At 49.6% G+C, this 27,677-nt stretch overlaps 1 protein-coding gene and 1 long non-coding RNA gene across 10 annotated transcripts; one reads left to right on the top strand and one right to left on the bottom strand.

Annotated features, from left to right (window-relative positions):
* Window positions 1-732: 732 nt before the first annotated feature.
* Window positions 733-24,347, bottom strand: WDTC1 (WD and tetratricopeptide repeats 1). Of its 4 annotated transcripts, XM_046903658.1 has the most exons (17): window positions 24,092-24,347; window positions 22,761-22,820; window positions 18,724-18,871; window positions 16,429-16,512; window positions 15,524-15,570; window positions 14,213-14,324; window positions 13,654-13,841; window positions 13,101-13,283; window positions 12,699-12,793; window positions 11,511-11,626; window positions 11,008-11,083; window positions 9,416-9,512; window positions 8,053-8,226; window positions 5,153-5,388; window positions 4,639-4,807; window positions 4,027-4,219; window positions 733-3,872 (listed from the first exon to the last, which is right to left on the bottom strand). In XM_046903658.1, exons 3-17 carry the CDS (start codon window positions 18,829-18,831, stop codon window positions 3,675-3,677), a joined length of 2,076 nt encoding a protein of 691 aa, XP_046759614.1. In that variant the 5' UTR covers window positions 18,832-18,871; window positions 22,761-22,820; window positions 24,092-24,347; the 3' UTR covers window positions 733-3,674. The 4 variants fall into 4 exon arrangements, with proteins under 4 accessions (XP_046759614.1, XP_417728.2, XP_046759616.1 ...); XM_417728.8 differs by lacking the exon at window positions 22,761-22,820; XM_046903660.1 differs by lacking the exons at window positions 22,761-22,820; window positions 24,092-24,347 and adding an exon at window positions 23,796-23,818.
* On the top strand, window positions 23,955-27,677 carry LOC107055012. Of its 6 annotated transcripts, none has more exons than XR_005841697.2 (3): window positions 23,955-24,418; window positions 24,736-24,967; window positions 25,250-27,677. It is a non-coding gene; the product is annotated as an uncharacterized LOC107055012 (long non-coding RNA). The 6 variants fall into 6 exon arrangements; XR_005841695.2 differs by lacking the exon at window positions 23,955-24,418 and having other exon boundaries at window positions 24,610-24,967; window positions 25,250-26,308; window positions 26,720-27,677; XR_005841698.2 differs by lacking the exon at window positions 23,955-24,418 and having other exon boundaries at window positions 24,610-24,967; window positions 25,250-26,630; window positions 26,720-27,677.

Raw genomic sequence — 27,677 nt, 5'->3', positions numbered from 1 at the left:
ACGCTCGGAGGGCAGGGAAGTATTTGGGAGGCTCTGCAGCAGGGGCTGAGTGCCGCATGCTTTAAAGCTCATTGCCTGAGTGCTCCAGAGGTTGGCACTGCTGCTGAGCTGTGGGTGCCCCATCCCTGGAGGTGCTCAGGGCCATGGATGGGGCCTGGGGCAGCCCGACCCAGTGCTTGATGCAGCAGTCAGCAGCCCTGCCTGCAGCGGGGGGTTGGAACAGGATGATCTGTGAGGTCCCTCCCAACCCAGCAACGCTGTGATTTTATCAGTTTTATTCCTCTACTATTCCTCTACCCTGATATGACTCTGAGAAAACAACTCCTTTACATGACCATTCATCTTTCTCTAAGATGTGTGCATCACTTCTCCTTCCCCAGCAAGCTCCAGGCAGCCCCTCTCACCCTCACCCCAACATTCACAGCTTTAGTTCTAAACCAAGCCAGAGGGAGACTGCTCCCAGCACAGCGTTGGCCCTCACTCGCAGGCAGACCTGAGTCCCCACACCTGGGTGAGCTAACACCAGCACTCACACAGCAGCTACCCACGTTTCAGGCTCCCCAGCCCCCTTCCCAAATGAGTTTGCAGGGAGTTTTATTCTCCACCAGAACAGACAGGATCCAGCCCAACCAGGCCACCCTCCGCCCACCCCTGTCCACCTCCACAGAGCAGAAAGGTGGAACAGAGCCAGAACAACCCCCCTACCCCAACAAAATGACACCAAGAAAGAACTAGAACAAAGAACTGTTTAATTGCTTAACCCTTTCTCTTCCAGGGACCAGAGAAACAAGTTTTCTGCTCCTTCTAACGAGGGCAGTAAGGCTTGTGTGTTACCTCTACAACTGCAGGGGCAAAGTTTACGAGATGATCATCTTTAGTACTCGAAAAGGCTACAAATAATGGTCATTGCAACACTAAGAGAATCCTAGAGTCTCCTTACAGAGAGTCCATTGCTAGAATACAAAAATAAAGGAGGCATCCCTGTATATCCCAGGCTAGAAAGAGTTAACCAGAAAGAGCAGGAAGAAGCTTTCCCAAAGAGGGGGTCGAAGTAAACAGCAGAGGTCAATAAAGCAACATCTTCTCCCTACTTCCCCAGCATGTTTTTTCCTTCACCAATAAATACAAATTCCTCATTAACAAGCGACAAAGCAGGCGATCTGCCTGCAACAAGGGGGAAAGGGGCTAGAGGCAGAAAGATTTTTCTCTCCCCTTCTCTCCCATTATTATTTATCTTTTTAATCAAAGCAGCCATTAAGAAAAAGCAATCCACTGCAGAGGCAGGGAATCTTATAGCTCTCACACTGCAACTGGCAGGTTAAAAGAGCTGCACTGTCTCACAAAGGTAAAAACAACGAAAAATAGATGCCACAGCAAAAGGTGAATGGGGAGGGACAGGTCTGTTCTTTTCAGAGCTTTCCTTCTCGGTCTCTGTTTAAAAATCAGGTCTGTAGACATTGCCTACCGAAAGCTGAAAGAAAAAAGTTTGGATGGGGCGGGGGGATGCATCTAGTAGGAAAGCCTTAAGCAAAAAAGAAAAGGCCAGACCACATCAAAAAGACACTCGAGTGAGAAGGATTTTCTGCTGCCCCTGGGTTTTGAAAAGCACTGAGTGCCGGGGCACACCTGGGGTGGGGGAGCCACGGATGTAGCCAAACAGGTAAACTGAGTAACAAGTCGCATCTACTGCACTGGTACTGCATGAAAACAAGCAGAAGTGCCCTCAGCAGCCAAGTGGCTGTGACCATCCGTCCCAGGAGAGCTCTGCTTCAGCAAGAGAAGATGGAGGGTGAGCCTGATCGAACTGAAAACAGAAGTCTGCCATCCCAGCTCAGCAGAGTACGAGGGCAGCCAGTTGTTTCCTGGTGGCAAGGAGCACGCTCCCACAAGACCAGGGCTTGCTAAGGTTCTGCTTCGGCCACACATGACAGAGCAGATGGACATCTTTGTCTGAGGGTAGAGATCAGATCCCAGTTAGCTTCACTGCGACTGCAAGGAGAGACTGGGGAGGGGGGGTATCTCTCTGCAGGGAACAGCAAGCATCCTTTGAGAGATGCTGCCAGCTACGAGACTGTGACCTCCTTCCCTCCTGCACAAGGCTCACTCATCTCATAAAGACGGTTCTGGAAGGGAGAAAAAGCCAGTTACCTTGATCAGTCAGCAGTGTGCAGTCTCTCTCATCAACGCCTGGCAGCCAGAAGCAGCCAGAGGAGGAAAGGGAGGCCTCTCATCCTTCCACAGCAGGAACAGGAAGACCAGGGATTGCACCACATGGAAGAACAGCCCTAATGCAGCACACATACATGCTCACATACTCCCAGACACACATCTCACCCCTGGGACCAAGGCTAGCATGTTCAGACCTTCAGCAGAAAGAGACACAAGACAGCGCAGAGCAGTTAAGATCTCCAGGGGCTCTTTGGTCTTAGTTGATAGTCCTAGAAAAAAACCAACCTTTTCAGATTTGGTTGTAGCACAGCTGTGTAAGATCTATTTGATATTTAGTGTTTGGCAACTGCAAGAGGGGAAAACAGAGCTGTGTGTTACGTGAGAAGGTAAGGAATGGAAATACAGTGCTGCATTTCTAGGCGTACTCCTGGCCTTGCAGCCAGAGCCAGCGTGTGGAGAATGGGAAGAGGAAGGAGGTTTTCCTGAGAGGACCACTAATCCATCAGATGTTACACCAGCGAGGCAGAGAGGGCCCACCTTGGCCAAGACAGAGCAGCCAACTGCACAGACACGCTGCTGTCTAAAAGCTCAGAACATTGGGTGCAACACGTACGTGGTGGCAACGTTCTCAGCTCCAACACTGGTGACAAAGAGTAGAAGGTGAATACAGCTACACACGTTTCAGGCAATAGAGAGAGAAGCTCTGCAATAGTGCTGTTACCAGCCCCTTTCCTCAGCAGCTTTAGCTGCACAAGTCCTGGGCCTCTGATCAGAACTGCTCCCATTACTGTCACCTTTCTCCACAGGTTCGCAGACCACAGAAGAAAGTATCAGAGCTGGGCAAACACATCCTGCCCTGCTGAGCTGCCCTCACCGATTCATCAACTAAGATGGATGCCCAGGGACAAGATAGGCGATATCCAGTCCTCAATACAACACAGCCACGTATGATGGCAACATGTTAGAGATGGAAGCCAGAAGACAGACATTAAGGGACAAAACAGGTGCTTCGTGGCCAACAACCCTAAACCAGGGGCCTCTAGACAGGCTGGTAGCACAAGAGCAGAGTCAGGCTTGCAAGACCAAGATCACTGCAGTAAATTCATTCCACAACCCCTGCCCTAGGTTTGCATTTTATTCAGGAATTTAACATCCCTTCTACAAATGCATGAATGCAGGCAACACTGCTCTGTATCAGGTCATACAGCAGCTCTGGAGAAAGTCACCAGCTTACACTGCTTACGGACAACTCAAAGATCCCTGCTGGGACTAAGTTCCACTAAAGGCAAACCCCAGACTGCACTGCCATGCTGCTCAGCAGCCTGATGGGAGAAGGAGGAGGTGGTGGTAATGGTTTAAGGAGACGGCCGCTCCTGCCCCTGCCAGTTTGTCCTACTCTGTGCATAGTGCGATACAGTGCAGTCATTCATCAGAGAAAGTTCAGGACCAAGGAAACTAGGTTCCCCTTCAGCCAGACAATTAGAGGAAGGAGAGGCAGTTCTGTTTTAGCTGGGCCGGCACTGGACTTGCCCCTCTGAGCTGTCTTCATCATCTGAGCCTCCAGCCCCACCACTGGTCAGTCCTGTAATCCGGTACCCCATGTTCAGCAACATCACCTCCAGCGGGTCCGCATTCATTCGTCTCTGGTTAGCTTGGGAAGCACCTTCCATGTCTACGACCACACGGCCATTAAGGGTTTCACTCTGCAAGACAAGAAAGGAGAGAACTCAGCAAGGCAGGGATAGGACCAAAGAGGGGCTGCTACAGCTGCTGCAACCGTCAAGAGATCCCGGTAAGAAAGATGAGGTCTGTGTTACCTCTCACGTCACCAAGACAGTCTTTTCCTACAGCTCTTACCTCTGGCCGGGGATTCCACAGTCGTACAACGGGGTCAATGCCACTGGTGGCCAGGAAGCAGTAACTGGGATGAGGCTGGAGACAATTCACAATCGACTCGTCTCCCTGCAGCACTCTAACGAGGTTGGTGGTTTCTTTCTCCCAGATGAAGAAGGAGCCATCATCTGACCCACTGACTATGTACTGTGCATTGCTAGGGCAAAAGGAGCAGAGACTGGAGATCACAGCTCAGAGCCAAAGCTAGTCTCTAGCAAACATGAGAATCACAGTCGGCTTCTATAATCAGTAGGCTGCTACCCTGATGCCTACGGATCCAGATAAAGTTTTCTGTGTTGGTTCCCTCCATCCCCAGGATTCATGTTTTCAAACCTAGAATGGCTTTTCTGAAACACTAGCCCAACTGAGTCCTCTGTGGATCTGCTACCGTACCCATTATTCGTGCAGCCACACAAGGGTGAGAGCTTGTCATCTTTCTCAACCCTGCAAACCAGGGCCAGTGCCACTTTATGAACAGTCACTCAGGCCTGGCATGAGGCTTTATCCGACGGACGAGAACATTCTGCTGCTGCTCGTACACTTGTCCTGCATCCCTATTATGCTCTGCCAACATACCTGCCAAAGAAATTGGCCTCTTTGATGTCTGTAGTAGTGTTACAGTGGCCACAGTATCGGAATTTGTAGTCGTAGCTGCGCTCCCTCAGCACCATCTCATCCTCAGAGATGGAATCCTTGCGGCCTGTGGCTCTCAGCCGGATGGGGCCACCCCCTTTCTTGTCCTCAGCTGGAAGAAGAACAGATTTCCCTTATCACAATTTGGAGAGGAACACGTTTTGCACAACAGAAAGCATCTTGGAACAGCTCGACAATTTCATCAGGGAGAAGGGCTTAGAGCACAAGCTTCCTTCCATATTATCTCCTAGACACAAAAGGCTACTGTGCACCATCCTCTCGCTTAAGAACAAACCAGGACCAGATGCAAGGAAAAAAAAACAAGCAGTTCTTGTGCACAGTAAGCATCTCTCAAAACTTGGAGCTCTACTTCATAGAGGCAGGTGAAGAAAACTCCTTGTCAATTCATTAGGTTTTACAGTAACCTTGAAGAACCCCATGGAACAGCAGCACTCACCATTATCACTCTTGGAGAAGAGGGCTGCGTTGATGTCTCTGTCTAATGCATCGCAGGCACTGCTGTGTGCTTGTTCTGGGAACTTCCCTTTAAAGTCATCCAGACACTCCAGTGCTTCTGCCACGTACTTGAGTTCAAAGAGACAGCGAGCAAGACGGAAATGGGCCTTCAGGTGGCATGGATTCAAGGATATGGCCTTCAGGCAGTCCCTTAAAGCGTCATAATGGTCCCCATCCCTGAAGAAAATGGAAGGGCAGATTAGATAGCCCAGGTAGAAACAGCATACATTCTCCACTGCCACCTCCCAGCCCTCGCTTCACTCCTAAGCTCGCTGTTTCCAGCACTCTCTGTAAGCAGACACACCACAAGCACACATGTTAATGGCATTTGCTGTGCCCCAGGGGCACCATCTGACCGAGGCCAGCTTCCTGAATGCACCTCCATGCGTATACAGGCAGCCCTGCAAGTGACCACACAGGCAAGCCTGGCAAGCCTTGACCTGCCATTTTAAATCCGGCAGAACAGAGCTCACTGATACAACACATTTAGGGAAGTCCTTTGAAGATGGAGGATGCACAACAAGCCCTCTGGCCAAGCAGAGGCAAGGTCTCTCCTGCATGGTGAGCGGGGCTGCTCGGAGCACAGCAGCTCACGCGTGCCCCTTTGTGGACGCTCAGCGTGGCAGCACATTTGCCTGCCCACAGCCACTCACAGTCCCTGGGGAGGAAATAAAGAACCAACATGCTTCACAGTCCTGGTGGGTACGGATCTAAAGCAGCAGCCTTTTCCCACTTTTATGGGGAAAAAACATGAAGTATGGGAAATAAGCATTGCAGCAGATTGGTATTGTAACAAAATTTTTATGTCTGTGCCCATGCCTGATTTCCCAAAATTCCCTGGTGGTAGGAATACAGGTGCCTCTGCTTGTGCTCTGGAAACAGGAGAGACATGATAAGCCTTGCATGCTGGTTCTCAATTCGGATTAATAAAGGCTGAGATATCTAGGTGGGTATTGGTCACCGATTACAGTTCACATGTACAGTACCAAAGGTGAAGCACCTTGTCCATAAAATCTGCAGCAGAGCAGAAAAAACTTCTTGAGGTCTGAATCTACCTTTGCAGTGCTGCGTGTGAAGCCAGGAGACCGAATGCACAGCATCACACTGCTTTTATTCTAATGAAGAGGGAATGGAGTTTACCCATTGAGACGACAGGTATCTCACATTTGCAGAGCTGCTGGGGCCATTCACTGCTTTACCACCCTCAGAAACCCCTCAAACTGAACTACAGCCACAGACATCCCAAGAAACTGCTGAAAGCAACCTGGAGAGTAATGCAGCTGGCTCTTCTGAGCAGGCTTTTGAAGGACAGTCTTGGAAGTGCTGCAGAGTATCTTAAGGAAGGTGAGCAATGGAAGGTTAGGAAGTCAGAGCTTCCTTTTCCTGGATCTCTCTGCTACTCAGAATGAGATAAAAGCAAGAGCTGCAGCGATCTGCAGGGCGGCCCTATGGCTGTTCCTGCCCTGAACATGACAGACACCTTAGAGATTCAGGGTTGTTCAATGTGGGTCACAGTCCAACTACTTCACTCTTCTCCTCAGTGACATCCCAGCCTTCATCTGCCATTTACTAGTAGCTGCTCCTAGCAGAAAAACACATCCTCTGCACCTGAGAAGGTATCAGCTCAGCACTATTTGCATTCCAATCACTGCACACCACAGAAACCCTTTGTGAATACATTTTCACATCACCCTGCTACTGAAAACTGTAGCAAGCACTAGCTGACAAGCAGAAAGGTTCAGATCTGCCAACAAACTTTGGGAAAAAAGATGCCTCTGAGAAAAACAGCATTCACTGAGATCAGCACTAAGCTTCTGTCTTCCATCCCTTAATTCCAACCTATTGTTGTTCTCCCTAAGAACATGGAGGTCTTTTTGAGGCATATCCCAAATCTCTGCTACTGCAAACCAGCCAGCAGGCCAGTTACCAACAGTCACAACAACTGCTGGCTGCTCTTTATCTTGGCAAGAAGATGGGAAAATTCAAGTCAGGGACTTCCTCCTCATAAAGCAAATGTAGATGAAGGACCTCAGTTACTTTAAGTATGTTAATAGCAAGACACACTACTCAGTCTTACTCTGCTTACAGGGACAGATATTAAAATAACTCAGCTGTACCTTGCAGATGCAGCTCTGGCCATTGGTCAGAAAGGACATTACCCACTGCAGAGGCTAACAGTGTGTTTTACAACAATCAAGACAGAACCTCTCCCAGACTCTGAGGCACCAGTTGCCACCTTGCCTAATCCCTCAGAGAGGTCTGCGTCCAGCTGAGAGGAACATGGGTTAGCTGGGGTAACATATGAACCACCACCAGTGTCTCCAATTCCTGGGTCAAGCAGCAACCAAAGCAACCCCGGGCAGTCCAACAACAATCTGATATCATGACACATTATAATATAAAGTCGCCATTATCTCATCTTTTGAGAGCAAGTTTACAGACATACTAACACAGAACAGAGCTATCAAAAGAAACACCAGCACCCTGTGAGACATTCAGAATGCTGATGTTCAGAAGTGGATTTTTGGTTTCCTTTCAAACAGGAAAGGAACAGAACGTTACTCATCATACCAGGGGGCAAAATGATGAGCTACTACCAGGTGTGCTTACCTGTACAGTATCTGTGGCCACCATTTCTCCAGCACATGTTGCTGTACAATCCCCTTGTTCTGTGCCAGAAGCAACAAACTTAAGGCTGGATCCAACAACCATAAGGCATAAGGAAGCCTGGTGCTTCCCAGCAGACAGCATGGCATTTGTGGTACTTGGAAGTCAAACACCAGCACTGCCTGCAGCACTAAGCTCTGATATTCCATGTCCCACACAGCTCTGCTTACTTACCACTTGCGCTTCATGTAGGCAGCAGCTCTGTTTCCATAGAGCATAGCATTGTTGGGGGCTTTCTGAACTGCTTTGCTGTACAGCTGGATGGCCTGAGTCCACAACTGGCAAGCAAAGGCCTCGTTGGCTTGCTGCTTGATTCTCTCCAGATATGGAGGCAACTCCACCTGGGGACTGAAAGGAAAGGAGGAAAGTAGTGCAGGTAAGTCTCACTTGCTAACACTCTGTCCCACTTAAATATCTGCAGTGTTTTGTTCTAGCTTAGCAGGTGCCAGCAAGCATTACCTCGCTCTGGAAGTGTCAGAGACCCAGCACCCAAATAACCTGAACTTAGGAAGAAAGGCTTTGTTTTGGCCATCATTTGACAGTTTCCAGTTTTTCTTCATATAAAGAAATATACTCAAAATTTAACAGTGGGTATTTCAAGTCTCTCATTCAGACTTCACAGACACATCTTTGCTTTGACTATATATACATACACACACATATCCAAACTTCCTTCAGCAGTGTATAACAGATTGCAAATTCAAAAGGAAACCAAGCATCTGAGATCACAAGGCTGCACAAGGCCCATGCTCAGCAAACCAAAAAGAGCATCTCTGCTGCCGTAGTGGAGGGGCCATCTAGAGGAAGCAAGCTGAAAACATTCAACAAAGTGACTTTGGTAGAACCTAGACAACCCATATATGGTATCAAGCAACTGTGTCTTGACTTTTAACCACATCTCATCTGCTGGAGGAAAACCAGTCAGCAAGATGTGCTGTATGTCTGCTTCCGCTTCATCCCAACTGCACTTTGCTCTTAAGGGGAAAAAAAACCCAGCAGGGACGATAAGAAGAAGGAATGCTCCATCTCTTGCTAGCTCACATGCAGAACTGCAAGAGTGAAAACACCACAGCCATTATTGTAAAGCCATTGTCAGCTCCAGTTTGCAGCAAGTTGGTGCCAAAAAAGAAGAACCAGCCAAGAGAAGCAAAGCTCTTTCAGCCTGACAGCCTCTCCCATGTATCTGACCACAGCTCCTGTCAGTCAGGAAGTAAAATCGCTCAGGACAACTAAGAACACCTTGCTTTCAGGCTCAAAAAGGCATTTTTTAGTTTTGTCTGCAGTAATACTTCAGAAGAGGTGATGAATTCTAATAGACCATGCATCTCCTAGGATGCTACAGTCTGATTTGACTCCTGTTCACTGCCCATACACCAGAAGCAAATACAGCCCCCAAGACAGAGACCACCTGACAATCAAGTCAACATAGCAAGAGGGTTTGCACTTCACACCTTCTTTAGCAGCACCTAACCCTGCAGAAAGGAAGAGGACATGACCAAAGCCTCATGTTTTCATTTAAGTACATCTATTGCCTTACCTCACATGTGCTCTTCCTTCTGACAGGCGGAAGCCATTGCTGTGGAGATGGATGCCATTCGACACTCCATTGGTAGAGGTTTTTCCATTCTGCACTTCTAAAGGTTAGGAAAAAAAGAGATACAAACGTGCTATGCATCGATGTGGATTATACAGACTAATCCCTGAAACTCTGGAGTTGTATTTTACAGCACAGCTGAACCAATGCCACAGCACCATTCAGAGCAGAACGAAACAGACTGCACAGTTCCGCACACCCCTGTCTTCCAGCTGCTTGGATTTGATTTGTCTTCCTATATTTACCACAAAATCTCAACAGAAATAGAACAAAGAGGATGAATGGAACTACTGGAGAAGTCTAGTGGGGGAGTTCCAGACACTTCTTTCTTTCTCTCCTCACCCTACTGCTCAGGGAACACCTTCAAGCTGAAGCAACCCTCTGGGGGTCACGCAGCCAGATCACTTTCCATTTCTATAGAAAATATTCAAGTTTTATGCACTGGAATCCGTGTTGCAGCTGGGAGTGCTCCTGCAGCCACTTCAGAGGCTGGGAAACTGAGGACACGGTCCAACTGCTCAGCTGAACAGCTCAGTGCTTTCAGTGTGCAGAGACGTGCATGCACATGAAGTACAGGTGCTGCCTTTTCAGTCCTTGCCTGAACTTTCTGTACCCAGAAGGGTGGAGCATTTGCTGAAACTGTACCACTACAAACCTGTTCAAACTTTTTCCTGCCATGTAAAGCATGACCTCACCAGATACCACAGTACAGATCACCCGCAGGCATTCAGGACAGAAGAACAGCAGGCAGGGCATCTATTTGCTACCAGGATGTGAGTGCTAAATTAAGGCCCAAGGCGAGCTGAGTACACAGACTGAACTCTGAGAGCAGAGCTGGACAGGGAACACTCCCTGATAAGAGAGAGTCGGCCTCTGCCCCAGGGACAGAGCACTAAACGTTCACAGCACAGTGCCTGCAGGATCTGTGTATGAACAGGCCCTGTAAGAAGCAGGGCCAGGAATAAAAAGGCTCTTGGATTTACTTATTTGTCAAGTAAATGGCTTTTTGAATCAACTAGCTTACCAGCAGGAGGGAGATTAATGCCAGGCCAGATTCTTAGACCAGAAAAGAGATTGCTCTGTCTCCTTCCTAATGGGTGCTTAAAGGGATAACAGCTGCATTCCACATTTTATATAAAATAAAATAAAAACATTGCACCATTTTTTTTATGCCTGTCTACATAAAAAGTTTTTCCCCCTTAGTTAAAGGCAAGGCACTAAGACTTCAATCACTCTACAAAGTCTGCTTTATCCTTTAGGTACAACTTTAAGCGTTCTCAGTTCACACACGCAAACAATTCTCAACAGCTCATTTCTCCCCTCAAGACACACAGAATTTTCAGAGAATTCTGTCACCATGTGTAAGAGTTTTAGAACTCAAACTATGAGCTGCAGTGCAGCCATAGCCCAGCAACAGCCATGCCCTACTTCCTCTCCTTCCTGCCTGCCCAGATGGGGGCTGCGCCCTGAAAAGAGTTGTGTAGTACATGGTTTCACTCTGCCTTCCACTTAATTCATGACAGCATCACACTTACCCCCTGAAGTATGGCATTTCTTTGGGAGGAGGAAAGTGTATGGCCGCTGTTTGTATGTGAGATCAAACAAATAGACCTAAGAAAAGGAGAAAGAAGTTGACAACAGAAAGTCAGTGATACACGCATGCTCAAGGGACAGAAATAAAACAAAGCTAGATGGTTCCACATTGGTGGCAGTTATATTTCCCATCTTCTATCTTGTTTATAGACATGTGCACGTAAAATAATGGCAGTACCAGTGTCTTGTTGCATTCCAGGACTGGTTTTATAAAGGATACCACTGAGAAACAGGAGCCTTGTCTTCCTCGTAAGGTTCAAACCAATCCATTCAAAAAGTTCAAACTCCAAGAAGATATTTTAACCATTTAATTAACACAGTGATCATAAACAAATCAAACACATACTGGCAGGTAAGAAGCAGTCCACTAGAGCTTGGGTCAGTGGCAACCCAACAAACACAACTGTATGTGAAGCTTCCTGCCAAACTCTTGCCCACTTCTTACCTGCTCCCCTCCCATGTTGACTAAGAGCTCAGTGCCATCAGGACTGAAGGTGACATACGTAGCCACAAGAACCCTCAGCCGGTTGTTGTAGTCTGGAAGCTTCACTGGAAGGTGTCCTGTGGAGGGAAGAGGTCCGCAGGATTAGAGCAACTCAGAACTGTTGTCTTTGGCCTACACCATCCCCGTGCTTTTACAAGAGGTTTTTAGAAGAGCAAGAGCATAAAGCACGTGCACCAAGTGATCTTCCATTTCCTACCACTGCCTGCTGAATCCTTCCACCAGTAACCCAAACGCTCAGATGTATGGAGCTGCCTTTTCATGTGCTGCACGTGCTATTTCTGCAAGGCTATTTCCATGAAATAGAGAAGACCAGATGACAGCTAGCTTGCTAAGTGAAGTCTGCAGACCCCAGCACATCCTGGTTTTATGGATTCACTAAGGATTTAGCTTCTGCAATTTGTGGCCGGCCGTGAACAAACACCTCCATTTCTGACTGTCCAATCAGGTCTCCTTAATAAAGCTCTTAGCACAATCAGACCAAGGCTCCTAAATATTCAGCTCACACAAGGGTTCTTTTGCTTCAGACAGCAGATGTGTTGCATGACCAATTCAGGGGACCTATGAAATCCTCTAGTGGGACTCATCAGAAGCAAGGCTGTCAACACTGGTCTGCTGGACGTGTTGGTCTAAGATATTAATAAAAAAACAACCACCACCTACAGACATTTTGGGGAAAAATCATAAACAATGAGCACTGGAGAAGAATGCCTTCTACACTGCCCAGACAATGCATTCCTGACTCCTCAGCTGCAGAATGAAGACAAGCCACTTCTGTGCCAGGAAGATTTTAAATAGCACCCTTGCTGGAACCAGTTCCAGAAGGATGTCTAGACTCCTCAGGTTATCCAGTCCTTGACTTTGCAATAAAACTGACAAAAAGACATTGAAGACGTTTATGCTAGACAGAGAGGAAGGCCAGCTCACCAACACACATCACTGCCAAGTCAGGGTAAGCAGGCCGGTAGCACAAGCAAGAATGCACAGCACAGAAGCAAAATAATCTACACTTCTGTAGAACACCCCTCTATTAGAGAAGCACTCTCTCAAGCAGTGGTTTCTCGTGTGATGGGTAGAAGTCAGGCATGAATCTAAAGCCCCATCAGCCTCCCCCAGTACAGGTCCCAATACCTGCCACGTAGTACTGCGCTGCGCCATCCGGGAGAGGCTTCTGCCGGTCGCAGAACGTGTGCACTCCAGCTGAAGGACACTGCTTCATGCTTTTTCTAGCCAGAAAGAAGACAAATCTTACAATCACAGCGCTCAAGCTGGAAGCCTGAGCCCCGCTGACACTTTCTGTTCATACATAAGCAGAAGCCCTCACACTTGTGCAATCACAGACCTGCCTCACACCACCCCACGTACTTGCTCGGATGAAAAAGACTCTGGGTGATAGAAGAGACTGAGTAAAACAGCACAGTGACACTACTGAGTGGCAGATCACTGCAACTCCTCTTCCCCACCAATGCCTTGCACAGATTTCTGTACCACTCAAGTCTGCCAAGAAGGACCACAAAGGCCAGCAGCTGTTACCTGTGGTTGTGGATCATGCGTATGTCATAGAGCCGCACAAAGGGTCCACTTGCCCCTACTGCTAAGTAGTTGTTATCTTGGGGGTTGACTGTGAGGCATTTGGCTTCCACCAGCTGCCCACAGTACTCGGTCAGGTCTATGAGGACTTCTGAACGCTTGCTGTTCTCTCGTAGATCATACTGCCTGCAAAGGGAGGAGAGGGTCAGGCGATCCATATCACCAGAGAACGGCAACAGCAGGAAGAGGAGTGTAGCTTTCTATGGTGACCAAACTGAAGGCCACTCAAATCATCACAGTGGTGTTATCTGCCTTCCTCCTTTCCATTTGATACAGCTATTCCTTCCTTGGGCTCACTTTTAGAGGAAGGAAACAGATCAGCTGGGCAGCATATTTATCAAATGCACCTACATTTCAGGATGATTCCTTTCAGTTTCAGGAAAGAGAGATGAGCTGGAGCTTATAGTATTGAGACTGCCTGTCTTTCAATTTATGCCTAGTACATACTGCAATGGATTATTATCCATTTCATTTCAGGGCAGAATGAGTTCTGTACCTGATTAGCCCATCTTCTGCTGCACTCCAGAAGGTGTTGGGCCACATGGGAGCTGTGGCAATCCGCTTAACTCTGTTGGTGTGATCTCCAAACATGTGGATGGTCTCCTTGACAGTCAAGTCATGGACGTGCACCTTGGAATCTGCAGCTCCCGTGATGAGGATCCGATCCCCCGAATGCGGCAAGAACTGGGGAAGACAGATGTGACATTCAAACTGTATTCCACATACACTGCTATGCACTTTCAGGAGTCTCCACTGACAGTAACACACAAAATGGTTTCTTCATCACGTATCTTTAGCTCCTGATTAGCTACAACCATTCCCTCTGACTTTACACGGATAAGGAGCCATTCAGGAGCTGCGTGAAATAAGAGCATAAATTAAGAAGCACAGCTAATAGATGTAATGCCATTTTTCCTCACGTTAGAATTATTAAATGACTGGGGACAGGGGAATGGATTGCTTGCATTAAAATGCTTCCCAGCAGCTTTTGAAGTGCTACTCTTGCTCCTTCGGTTGCCCGTTCTCTTACCCACCTAGCCCTCCTTATCACATACCTTGACAGAAAAGATGTTTGCAGTATGTCCTGTGTGCATAGAAAGGAGTTTCTTGTGGTGCAGAGGATCCCAGACAATGGTATGCTGGTCATCTGAGCCAGAGGCCAACAAGCTAAAAGAAAGAGAAGAGAAGGGTGCATTCCATATTCTTCTGAGCTGTGATCAGTTCCTAAGACTGGTTCGAGCACAGGCAGTCATTAAGTCAACTCAGGGCTGAGAAACCCCTCTTCCTCCCTCTTTTCACAGCTACGTTCTCTTTATGCTCCCCACATACCAGCCAGCTCAGGAAACTAAACCAGCCAAATACCAATTCCATGGAAAATAAAGCAAGGTTGGTTTTTTTTAATCTTCATTTAGCATCTTGACCCAGCTCACCACAGGTTCAGATTTCACAGTAGAAACACCAGGAGCATTTGGTCAACAACAAAACACAGGACCTTCATTTTCATTATCAGCCTGGCTGCATTAAGTGCTCCTGCAGCACGCCCAAACTCAAGCCAAGCTATTCATCCCCAGGCTTTGAATTGCCCAGGCAGTCCCAAGGCAGGGCTCACTTAGTGACTCATAGACTGCTTTTTAAGCACAGGGTGTGGCAGCAATATTACAAGGCATTTGTACGTCTATTTTGCCTTCTACATCTATCTTCTGTTGGAGCAGAAAAATCTGACATCTGCAACCTCAGCTGTTTTAAACTTATTTCCTTGGAGCCACAGCTCTCACAAGTACATGAAATTTCCACTGGTAAATAATTTTGAAGACTATCAGACAGCAGGCTTGGGTTTTATAAGAGGCATGTCAGGAAATATAGGCTCTTCCTTCCATCCAGTTATTTCTCATGCAGATACTCTTTATTTCACTCAGTTAACTGAAATGCTTAGTATTGCTCTAACAGTGCAGGGAGGGGCGAATGCTCTGCCTGCTTTCCTGATGTATCTGCTCCCAGCAGCAGCCTTTAACAGCATAGTGAAGGGGGTAGGGAAATGTCACTCCTCACCAGCTGGGCAAATCCTAAAGATCCATTATAATCCATAATACCACTTAAGAGAAGAGAAGCAGGCTTCAATCTCCCCATTTTAGTCTGACCATTTCCCAGACTAAAGGGACACTTCCAATAACGTACAGATATAGTTAACAAAATTCAGCTTCTTTGATGTGTGAGCTCTGCTACAGATCCAAACTTGGAGTCTGAGCCTTCACCCACTTTACCAGGAATGGGAAGCAGATGCTTATGATGACATGACCTACATCCAGCTCTTGGGAGAACTGGGGCTCTCAGTTTATTGATCCCCCAAAACATATCACATAACTTACTCTCCTTTCTCGTTCCATTCTAGACAGTTGACACATCCAGAGTGACCCTGAGCAGAAGAAGGGAAGACAGAATTACACAAACTTCAGAGCTGCTCTAAGACAATACACAACTTCTTCCAGTACACGCAGCTTTTTATTCCACCCCTGCTAAAGAACACCCACATGAGCACCTCTGGAAAAGACAGACTTACTACAGGCAGCTGGAACAGAAAAGGCAAAATGAAACTAAAGAAACAACAACATAGCATTGAATATAATGGCAGTTCAGTCTCAGAGGCTACTGATGATACCCTGCTGTATGCACAGAAAGGTGACTTTGTGACAACAGCCCTTGGCTAGGCTGACAAATTACACGTACAGGTTCTCTGGGATTGCAAGGAAAATGCACTTTTGATAACTCTTTTAGAAACACCTTGCTGCTGGGTGACTGCATCATACATCTTCAGCCAAATTAGCCCACAACTGCAACAGGAAAGACTCAGAGAGCACTGAGCAGCATTTGATATCGAAGCTGTGGTTGAAAAGGGAGACTGAAGAATTCTTTCCTCCCCCAAATCAAGACAACTCTAAGATTTGTGTCAGGCTGTACACTCATTCTTTAGACAGTGCTACGTCTCAGCGTTACAGCTGAATACCTTGAGCAGCTGACAGTTGCCCACTCCATACACTGCTGCTGGGGTTAGCTGATGCACACTAGCTAAAGGCCCTTGGAGATGCGTTAGGTAATGCAGAAAGCTCACACAAGATCTTACAGAGCTATTCCTGGTTTTAATACAGTTTAAGGGACTAAGCAGTCAGCATCCCTCTCTCATACAAGAGAGAATTCCACACACTCCAGCATGCTGTGCTGTCTCTAATAAATTGAACAAGTAGCTCTATTTGCTCTCTGAATGCTGCCCACTTACCTGCAGCTCTGCTTCTAGGCCCAGGCGTCGAATGAACGGATCGGTGACGTGGTAGTGCCGCTCAAAGCCCAGCGCACCCCTCTCCTGCACAAAGCAAAGGAGTGTTACTCTGATTACAGCAAGCAAAACAACCGTTTTTATTTTTCACTGATGAGAAAAGATTCAAGAACAGGACAAATCAAGTTGGGACTCTGCCAGGTATTGGGGTGTCCACAACGTGGCCTGTTGTAGGAAGACATGGCTCACATCACCAGGCAGGTCGTTTGTAATCCTTGCTCCCGGAGTGGTTTGAAATGATGTCTACTTAATTGCCAGGCTCCAGCTGGGCAGCCAAGATGAAGACTGAAGGTGCCCACACCAAGACAAAGCTGAACGCTTTAAGCCAGAAATAGAAGATAAAGAGGTTGCCCATCTCAAATCCTTGGCAACCATTCCAAAACCAATGGACTCCTGAGTACTCAGCACTGGATTATTGTTGCTGAGAAGTCTGTCGTCACACGGGATCTGTCCTGAAGCACAAAACATCACTCTGCAACCTGAATCAAGCCCTTGTAACTTCAGCAGTTCCACGTCGTCCTCACTGCTCATCAAGTCTACCACCACCAATGGGAAATGTACTGGGGAATGTAACCAGACAGCATCTGAGATGCCTTATCTCATCAGAAATGGGGCAGGAGCACATAGCTGCAGCACCACAGCACGGCCTGTTCTACTGGGAAGAGAACAGCTGCCACAGAACTGCGTCAGTACAAATGAAGGTGAAGAAAAGCAGGACAGTGGTTTCCCCTGTGATCTCCCAGAGTTCACAGATGCGTTAGCAGATGGCTTCAATGAAAGAAGGCCAACCGCAGAGGCAGGCGTGAAGAAAAGGGAACACAAGTCATATTTTGGATGGAACGCCTAACATCTGAGGAGAGCCTCCCTCCCAGCACCCGACCCAGCCTCAGTCCCCTCCATGACATACTGCAGTCAGGTGAAGATGATCTAAGCCTTAGTTATCACCACCTACAGGTGACAACACCCATGTCAAAGTGTGTACTTATGGTGCTGGGAACACTTTAGCAGTTGTAGAGCGGACACAAAGAACGAGTGTGATCCACGGCAGCTCTGCAGATCACTGTTAATAATGAACTCCACTCACTGCCCCAGAAAGGACATTGGCATAAGGATATTGGAAACAAACAGATAAACAAACTTCACATGGGCTTTGGAGTAACTTCCATGGCAAACTTCAAACCCCTGGACATGTTTTTAAGGATAGCACTCCCAAAACACTCCCAGGTCCAGTGTGAGGTGCTGCAGTTCTAATTGCCTTGCTATTGCAACCTCAGGAGCTTTGTGAGCTCTATGCAGTCGGATATTGCTTTTTCCACAAGGAACTGTCAGACTTAGCAGCCTTCTCAAGGTCACACGTGAAAGTCTTGCAGAGCAGTCGGTGTGAAGAAGTCCCAGGCTAACGCTCTAACCACAGAACCATCCCTTCCTCGTTAGGCAGCAAAACATATCTATGCATGTGGATTAAATTACAGGTTTATCATGCAACGTTTGGTACCAAACTGCACAGTGAAGTGGGGGATGCAAGCTCCCGGTGCCTCGTTCTGGTCCCCAGCAGTCCATTTTCATGAATGCTGATTACCAGAAAAGCTGCAAACGCTTTAAGGCCTCCCAGTCTAAGCAATAATTGCCTATTGTGTCTGCTGTAGCTGGTCCTTTCACGTCAGGAGACATTTCACTAATGCAGCCAGCAGATGACTGATCTGACCACAGCTGAAGTTTTTTCCCTACACAAAGGAAGCAAACACACCACTTCTTTAAAGAAAAAGAAAGGCAGCAAGCAAGGGAGACAGAGATAGAGAGAGAGATCATTAGCCTTACTACAGTCAGAAAATACCTTTGATGGCAAGATCACACAAAAAGAACACAAAGAAGTAGGCAAAAAACTCATGAGGGAAGCTAGCTAAGGGTCCTTTGTGTTGCCCAAACACAAGTAGCCAGGTCTCTCTCTTCAGTGCTGCACTCTAAAGGAAATGATCTGCTGATGTTGAGCCAGTTTGGCGTGCTCCTTCTAGGGAGAAGAACCGTATCCTTGTTATGCCATACTGTGCCCCAGCGCCTCATTAAGGAGGATGACAGGCCTTGTACATTTGTTCTGTTAAGCTTCTTATGCAGCTTATCAATATGCAAGTAGCAGAGATCCCTTCAGAGGTGAAGGCAACACGGGTGCTTCACAACCCAGCAACAGCGCTGACTGCTGAGCGCTCTGCACCCAACGCAAGGAACACAGCTCACACACACCTTGATCTGCCTGTGGATGATGTCTCGAGTTATGTTTGCTTTCGCCATCCTCTTGCAATGGGGTGGACAAGGAGAAGCTACTGGAAGAGCCGCTGTGCAGCCGAGCATGCCAACAGAGCCAAGATCCACACTATGGGCATTTAATTACCTGCAGAACAAAACAGGGAGGGAATAAAGACAGGCAGACAAATGTATCAGGTCACTCATATACAACAACAGACAGTATCAAGCACTTTCTTGCCCTCCCCAAAACCAGCCGTGGCCAAGAACGTCAGTGTTCTGTACACAGGCTGTTGAAGAAACAGCCTCAAGGATGGGGAGAAGCAACACAGGGCTGAAGAACACCCAATTCAGGAGTCCCCTCTCCGGACTGCAAACAAACTCAGAATGAGCACAACTCCAGCCTAGAAAAGCCACACTACTACACCTGCAAAGACCCTATGTGTCCACACTAGTGCTGTTTCACAGCCTCTCCCACTTCTGTCCGATTTCACTCCTCTCATTACACCACGAGCACACAAAGCACTGACATTTCTGGCAACCTCTCCTCTCTTATTTGCTCTACTCCATCACAGCAACTATTCTGTTGTAAATAATCAAACAAGTGCTCCTTAGAAATCCTAACAGCTCATCGTCAGGTGACACAACCACCAGAACACCCCATCGCACGAGCAACAGAAAAGGGGTGATATCTTTTTAAATGGCATTGCCAGGAGAAATTGGAGGTTTCCACACACTTGGAGCCCCGCACGTAACGCACTGAGCACCGAAACCCCACACACCGTGAGCTACACGTGCCAGAAAACGTTTCAACTGCAGAGCAATTGTCACAGCCTCGCTATGGGGAGGCCCCCCAGCACAGTGCCCCCCAGCCTCCAAGACATGATGCCACTCACCCCATGCACACAGCACACGTTCGGATATTCCTACAGTTCCCTTCAAAAAACAAAGAGAGAGAGAAAAAAGAAAACCACCCCCACGTATTCAAACACCGTTTCGCCCTACATAAGCCAAGGGCTCTGAATTCTCTTTCAACGAGCGCTCGCAAGCAGAACAAGCCAAAAATGCTCTTGAACAAGCAAATGCTGATTCACTGAAACGAGACTGTTTCGCAGAATTGCGGTGACAAACAGCCCTGCGACCCTGCAGGAGCATCACTGAACCCACAGACAGCAAAGGAATGCCACACGAGCAAAGCAAGGGCCGGATCTTCTCATGGCAGACCCCTAAGCAGTGTTTTTAGAGCTCCCAAATACCACGTTGAAAAAGGCAGAGCTGTTTGCAGACCGGCCCTGCAGGCAGCAAGCAGCTCTCGTGGTTGCATTAAGCCCTGTTGTGTACTGCTGCAATGAGCTGAGCTTCTGCTGAATGCCATCACCTGCTGAGCGAGGGGCACTCAACCAGGGCTCCCCAAGAACCCCCCAGCCAGCCTGCAACTGCCCCTGATCACCAGCTGCCACGTGTCTGTCCAATCTGCCATCACACGTGTATTTAATCCACGCTTCCCATACTCCAGAAGCAGCACCAGCAAGGCTGGCGCACGCACACAGGAAGAGACCTCATGTTTTAAGCATCCTTAGCATTATTCACTCCCATGTTAAGTAATAGTTGCTCCACTCTTGGGCTTAATAGCAAGAGGCACCACTGTGAGTGCATTTCCTCATCAATATTTCACACCGATCCTTGTAGTGGGATGACTGAGCTGTCAGATTTTGATACCTGCTCTCTAGCTTGCCATGCAGGCTTAGAATTGGTTTTGTTCTGCCTGTTCACGGAGACCAAGCCTACAAGGGGACAACAGCAGCAGCAAACAAGCAGGGCTCCCTCTCTCACACAGCCAGAGCCAAGGCAGAGCCTGGAGCACAGTACTTTGTCTGCAGGGCAGGTGGATCCTGCTGCTTGCAGCACAGAGGTTGAATGGGAAACCAGGACAGCAGATTCTCATGCACAAGGCCAGCTTGCCACAACCTCGCCAGCCATGCTGAACAAGCTACGCTGCTGGAGACTACTGGCAGAACGTGGTTTCCAGATCCTTTCCTGCTAAGTTCTGCAAGCAGAAGGGGACTGCCAACTCAAAAAGCAGCTCCACACCCAGGCAGGCTGCAGGGATGAGCGCTATCTGCAATCTCTCACCTCTGTTTTCCCCAGACACCTTTCCAGCAGGTCTCCACCCGCCCTCCTCCCAGCCTGGGTCCCCACCGACCGGCCTCACATCGACCCTCCGGGATGCACAGGGCTTCCTCCACCTGCAGACAACAGGGTAGCGACCTCCCATCCCCCTGGAGCACAGGACATGGGTAGCTGCTGTGCAAGGCCCAACATCTCATCCGAGCTCCCCTCCTCCTCCACACAACCCATGGTACACAGCAGCCACACACTGCACTTCCACAGTGCTCTTCAGCAGGACCCTGTGACCAGGGGCTGACAGTGAGATAACTCTTTCCAGAGAGGTGAATGATCCATCAGCAGCACAAAGCACAGCATAAAGAGATGGGAGGCACAATATTCCAGTAGATCCCAGTGCCTCAACCTCGCTGGAAGCTTTCCACCCATCTTAGTGCTATTAAATCACAGCAGGCAGTCTGAGCAGCCCCTCCTCTCAAAGCACAGCTCAGTTTCCTATGGATCTCTGGACACGCAGCAGACCAAGGAGCAAAGCAGGCGGTCACCTCCCCAGTGACAAACACCTAAAGCTCTCTGAAGTTCTTTCCATAGCCCTGGGAGCACTTTTAGCACATCTCTTAGAAGCTAGCATGGCTAGAGCTAAACAACTCCTTTCTACTCAACACATGGAAGTTCTACTCAACATGATGGAAGTTCATCAAGTGACCCAAAGGATGCACAAAGCAAAGCAAGGCACAGCTCCTCTGTGCTCTGCACACAGCACACACACACAGAGCCCACACCAAGAAGTCCATCTGCTGCTGAAAAGCTTACAGCAAAACCACCAGTGTGCTGCTTGTCTACTCTTTGACTGTACGAGCAGTGTGGTCAGAGGAAGATAATGAGCATCAGCACACCCCAAACACCACTGCCCCTGAAGACAGATTCCCTTGCTCTCCAATAGTCAGTTCTGCCACAGCGTTGTGCACGTTCTGGAATTCTGAAGCATGCATTTTCTGACAGAGCACAGCAATGCTCTGCAGTTTGGTATCTCTTGCAATGTTTTCAGGGTTATAGCTGTGATGCGGAGCATCCCAGCATTGCTCAGCAGGTCTCAACGTGAGATCGACACGTCTCAACTTTAGTTCTTAAGAGATAAAGGTCAACAAAGTCATGGATGAAATCGGCCCTCCGGTTGACAAAGTGGAATAAGACAGTTTTAAACAACATATCCAATGCAAAACTGACTTTAAACATGCTGTTACCAAGGCCATGCACTGGCTGAGCGCATCCAATACACCTGAGATGCCAACACAAGCTTTCTAGCATTTGACCATTAAAAACAACTCATGAAAAGAGGGGATCAAGGTCCAGTGACAAGGAACAAGTGAGGATAAATCTGCGCTGTTGCTACCAGTGATGAGCACACGAGCAGCTTCACTTTCCTGCGCCTAAGAGATCAGTACAACCCTCCCTGGTCCTGTATCAGATAACTGCTGGAGCACATTTTACCATCACCTTTCAAGAGTGCCTCCATGCCCAACCCCAGAGGCGACCTTCCCTCACCCTCACTGTGCCAAACCCACCTGGGATGCCCCACTTACAGCTGCCACCTCATCCACCCAACAGCCTTTTCTCAAACCGAAGCACAAACAGCTCTGTCCCACCTGTGTTGAGCTGCAGTCCATTTGTCTGACTCTCCTGCTCCGGCCATGCAAAGCTCCAGAGGACAAAAAAAAAAACCCATCCCCAAACTTTCGCAACACTTGGCCTTTAAAATCTGCAGTCAAAAATTAACAAGCCCCAGATTTCTGCAGGCTGTGGTCCCAAGATCTGCTGGGCTGTATTTACACTGACAGCAACTTCAGAGCTCTTTAAGCTCCTGGAAAAGTGCTCTTTCAAAGACTGCTCCGGTGCGGGGAGGGGAGGCTTACCAGATTCTCTCACTTTCCCCAGCTGGCTCTTCTAATTTTCCTGACAGGCTTGCTCAGAGTCTAGGAACAAAGTATCAACGTTCACAATGCAAACAATTCAGCTGTTTTACTATTGAATGGTCCCAACGCAGCCTGAATTTGAGGGGCTGTTCTTTTGCTTGAATGCATTTTCCTTTCACAGCACCCCCCAAACAGCCCTACCTCACTCACACCCGCAGCAACGCAGCGACACAGACAAGTTATGCTTCCAAATCCAAACCACACGACTGCTGCCCTTCTGAAACCAGCAGCAACGCAGCATCTCCACCAAGCAGCGGGCTTAACGAGCAATCTGCTTCCTAACTGTCTGGATGCGCCCAAGTTTTTCAGTCTTCATGCTCAAGGTCATCAAAAAAAGCAGCACTTTGTGCACGACGAGGCTTTGCGGATACGTGATTCATCCCAAAGGAAGATTCCTATGACCCTCCCCTTTAGCATCCATAAATTCCTTCACGCATCCAAACACCACCTGGAACCCAATCCCATGACCCAGCAGGCTTCTTCAGACTCACAACTTACTTCCTCTATACCATGACTTCCCGAGAGGCCGTGGGTCAAATTAGAACGTATGTATACAGATTTATTAGCAAACCTAGAGGAACGAGAGGAGGCGACAGCAGACAACGAGTAAAAGGAAGGTTTTGCTCCAGCTGAAGGTGCTGCTGGGAGCAGCGGTCGCTCCCCAGGACAGATAGCACTGCACACAGCCAGCAGCAGAGGAGCTGCTTGCAGAGGAGCACAGGTAAGAGCTGAGACCCGATGGACCAGGAGGGGAGAGCGGCGCCAGGCAAACTTGGAGTTGCACTGCAGGGTGGGCAGATCGACAGCAGCCCTCTGCCCTCCCTCCTGCCACGCACAGCGCTGAAGGGATGGTGCAAGGCAGCACAGGAGCAGCTGGAGCCAGGCCACGGGGAAGGGAAGCAGCAGTGGGGTGAAGGCCGCCCCACAGCCCCTTCCTTTGGGGAGCAGAGCAGTGGGGCAGGAGAAAGTTCTCACCTCGGCGAGGGAGAGGGGAGGGCAGAAGCGCACAGCGGGGGGGAGGGGGGAAATGCCTCCTGTGGGGGGGGGGGGGGGAGGGGGAACGGGGCCAGGGCCGTGGGACAGAGGGGTGGGGGCGGGGCCTGGGTGTAGGCCAAGAGCTGGGGGCTGAGGGCAGGGAGCGGGGCCTGGCTGGGGAGCGGCTGATGACAGCACAGAGCGATACCGGGGGGGGGGGCGGGGGAGGTCACTGACAGGAGAGGGGCGCGGGGGGCGGATAACGCTGAGGGAGGGGGCAGGGCCGGGCCCGTTACCTGTCAGGCCTCCCGGCCGCGGGCCTAGCGGGCGCTGCAAGTTGTGAGGCTCCATCCCCCGCTGAGCGGGGCCGAACGCAGGGGGCAGCCCGAGGGGCCCCGCAGGCGGCAGGCGCTGCGCCCCGGGCGCGGGGAGGCTCGGGGAGGGCTCTGAAGCGCAGCCCTGGCCGTGCCCCCCCGGCCCGTGCCCTGTTTACCCCCTCAGCTGTCCGGGGCTCAGCAGCACCCCCCGCAGCCGCTCGCCCCGCGCCGCTCTGCGCATGCGCCACGCTAACTGCGCCACCGCCTCCCGGGCACCCGCAGCGATCTCGGCGCCACGCAAACGGCGTAAGTCGAGTTCGGGAATACTTCCCCCGGCCTGCCCTCCCGAGCGACACCGCCCCGTGATTGACAGCTCGCCAAGCCAACGGGAGAGGGGAGAGCGCTTCGGGAGGGATCGGCCAATCGGCGAAGAGGGGGGGGGCGGGAGCGGGGTGCCGCGCGAGGGCTGCTGGGAGTTGTAGTCACGGAGGAGCGCTGACCGCCGCCCTGGGGCCGTCAGCAGGAAGGGCACGGCCGGCTGCGAGCTGCGTCAGGCCCTGAAGCAATCCCAGCCGGCTGGGAGCGCTCCGTGCAGCTCCCGCGGCAGCACCGTTATTTGTGAGGGAGAAACGTGGATCTGCGTGACGAGCCAGCGGGTGGCAGCATCGGCAGAGCGCTGCCTCGGTGCGGCTCGGCCCTGCGCGGCTGGCAGCGCCTGCAGGCCGGGCTGTGAAGGGCTCCAGGCCCTCTGGGTCCCTCCCTGCGACTTAAAGTGCAGCTCAGAGCCGAGCGCTGGGAGCTCTACTCATGGCAATGAACGGACCTGCGCTGACAGCTCGGCTGTGCGGCCCGCAGGTAATCCCCGTTGTGGTGATGGCACAGAAGGGCCCTCTCACATCAGGCCCGGCGTGGAAGGCCGAGGGATTCCCCACACACCTCACTGTAAATGGCACATCGACCATTAGCTGTAACGATTTGTCTCCATCTCACAGCCCATTAATTTCTTTAGCTGTGGTCGGAGCGCTCGCAAGGAGGCAATTAATTGTTGCCTTTGCGTCTGTCCAGACCCTTTTAATTAACCAAATCGCAATTGGTGTCCGTTGCTATCCCTTACAGCAGGGCTGCATCTTCTCTCAGGTGCCATCGGAGCTCCTCGCACAGCAGGCCGGCTGCAGATGCCCTTGACATGGAAGCGGAGAGGAAAGTGGGGCAGAGGAGGCCTCGGAGGGAGCTGAGGGGAATCGCTGCTGCACTTCAGGAGCCCGCTGCAGTCACGGAGGGAACTGGAAGCACTGTGGGGAATGTAAACAAGGCGTTGTCCTCCCAGAGCCGTGTAAACACCACCTCAGAGCGCCCTCAGTGCACAGGGCTGCCGGATTCTCAGTCTGAAGAGAGCAAGGGATGAAACTGCCTGCAAGCTGTGCCTGTTCTGCGCACAGCACATAAGGCAGAGCAATTTAAGAAGGCACTGCTTAATGCTGGCAGTAAATACAGAGCTCCCATTCTGCCCTCAGTTTGCACAAAAAAAAGAATTTCAGTGTGTGTGTGTATATATATACATATATAAAGCTTCAGAAAACTGATGAGAAAGTGAATTTTACGCTGCATGCTGTAGGGAAGGAGTCGAAGCACACACGTGTGCAGGTTCATAGACATCAGCCTTGCTCTGTGAGAGAGAAGCTGCACGACGTGCTGCAGACATCTGACCAGCTGGAGCTGGACCAGGATTTGTTTGCAGGTCGAAGTGGTTCAAATAGAGCAGCTGAAATGAAATGTAGCGGCATGCATCCTTTATTTCCCACTTCCCTGTGCTGACGGACCGGAGGAAAAGAAAATCTCATGGCAGGGAAAGCCTGATGTGCATCCATTCTGCTCAGCCATGCATGAGTTGGATGTGGGGACGAGGGAGCAAAGTGCAAACACAGAGCTGGTGGTGCTGAGTTGGTCTTCATCAAATAAATACACAGAGGATGAGAAAGAAAGGGCTGGCTCTGATAGAGAGATAGACTATACACGTATAAAAACTATTTGTAGCCTATGTGGCCTTCGTGGTCTGCGTTCCTGGCTTCTTTGTGAAAACCTACAGCAAACACTTTCCTCCTTCTTGCGTGCCTGCCTGGGTTCACCTCCCTGCACAGCGTAAATGATGTTTACCTTCTGATGATTAATGTCTGCTGGAAAATATTCAGATCAAAGGTACGATGGAACAGCAGAGCTTTGCTGCAGACTCTATCAATACGAGTACTGAATTCTGCATGACTTTTGTGTCAACACGACTCCGGGCATGTGCTGGGTCCTGTATTGGGGTGTGCTGGGTTATGAAAGCGTGTGCTTCTGTAGCCTGGAGGAGGTGGGCTCAGAGCAAGCGGGTACCCATTGCACGGCTGCTTGGAGGAAGGAGGGGAATGCATTTCCAGGGACATGCTTGGCTTTCCAGGGAAGACAATTACGACATTAGATTTGGAGGCAGCTATATCCACAGGGTGTGATTTTGCTCTCTGAGATACAACAAACTCTGGTATATTATAACTTATATAATTTGCTTGATTGGGCATTTTTAAAGCTCTGTCTACCTTCTCATGCAGCTGCATTGCTCTCCCTTTGCAGGCCAAGCAGCTGAAGCCTCATTATGCTCTCTTGTGCAAGTTCCACAACTCGCAGAGAGCATCTCAGCTGGGCCATAAAACTGCAGGTAAGTGGGCTGCTCCCACAGCACATGAGCTGGAAAAAACCCACCAAGGCTGGTGGATACTCGGATATGTGGATATTTGCCAACATCACAGCACTGCAGTGTTGGCCCATTTACTCTGGAACAGAGATTGGATGGGATGTCTCCAGGCCTTCGTGTCCTGATGGGGGAGAAGCAGGAATATCTTTCCTCTTTGTCACAAATTTGCATCAATTTCAGTCCTTCCCAGGGTTCAGTAAGTTGAAAGGCCTCTGTCTGCACAGTGCAGCCAAGCAGCAAAGTAGCAAGCAGTCAGTCTGATGCTGCATCATATAATAGCTGTGTGCAGACAGTTCGTGCCAACCCACCACGAGTGCTGCTCGATCCGGGCGTGAGGAGGTGGAAGAATCTGACCCTGTTATTTCAAGGCAACGCTGTACCAGCTTTAGCTTCTCTTAACTGTTTGTGGAAGAAAACCAGGGCCAGTGTTTGCTCCTGAACAAGTGTGTGGTTGTGTGCGAGCTCCTGGTGCAGTCCTGCTCCAGCTGAGACACAGAGCAACTGCTGCCACCTCAGCCAGGCCTCTCACCCAGACATACAGAAGCTCTCTCAAAACGAGGAACGTTCTGCGTTTCTCACTTAATTGGTAAAACAGATTAATTTGACTACCGAGACCTGGAAGAAAGGAATTGACACACCTAGCTGGTGATTCACGTTAATGGATGGCTCACGCTGATTATTTCCACCAGCAACGCTTCCCTGCTCCCTCTTCCTGCCCAGCTCTGCCAGAGGACAAACGTCGGCGTTTCCTGCAGCCTTCCCTGAACGCCAGCACTTTGGGAACTGATGCCATCAACAGGAACGTCACTGATGTAAAGCAGCAAAGTGTAACCTTCA

Source organism: Gallus gallus, chromosome 23 (assembly GCF_016699485.2).
Source record: "Gallus gallus isolate bGalGal1 chromosome 23, bGalGal1.mat.broiler.GRCg7b, whole genome shotgun sequence".
Taxonomy (NCBI): domain Eukaryota; kingdom Metazoa; phylum Chordata; class Aves; order Galliformes; family Phasianidae; genus Gallus; species Gallus gallus.
The sequence above is the reverse complement of the archived record's forward strand: the minus strand, read 5'-3'. Positions and strand labels throughout refer to the sequence as shown.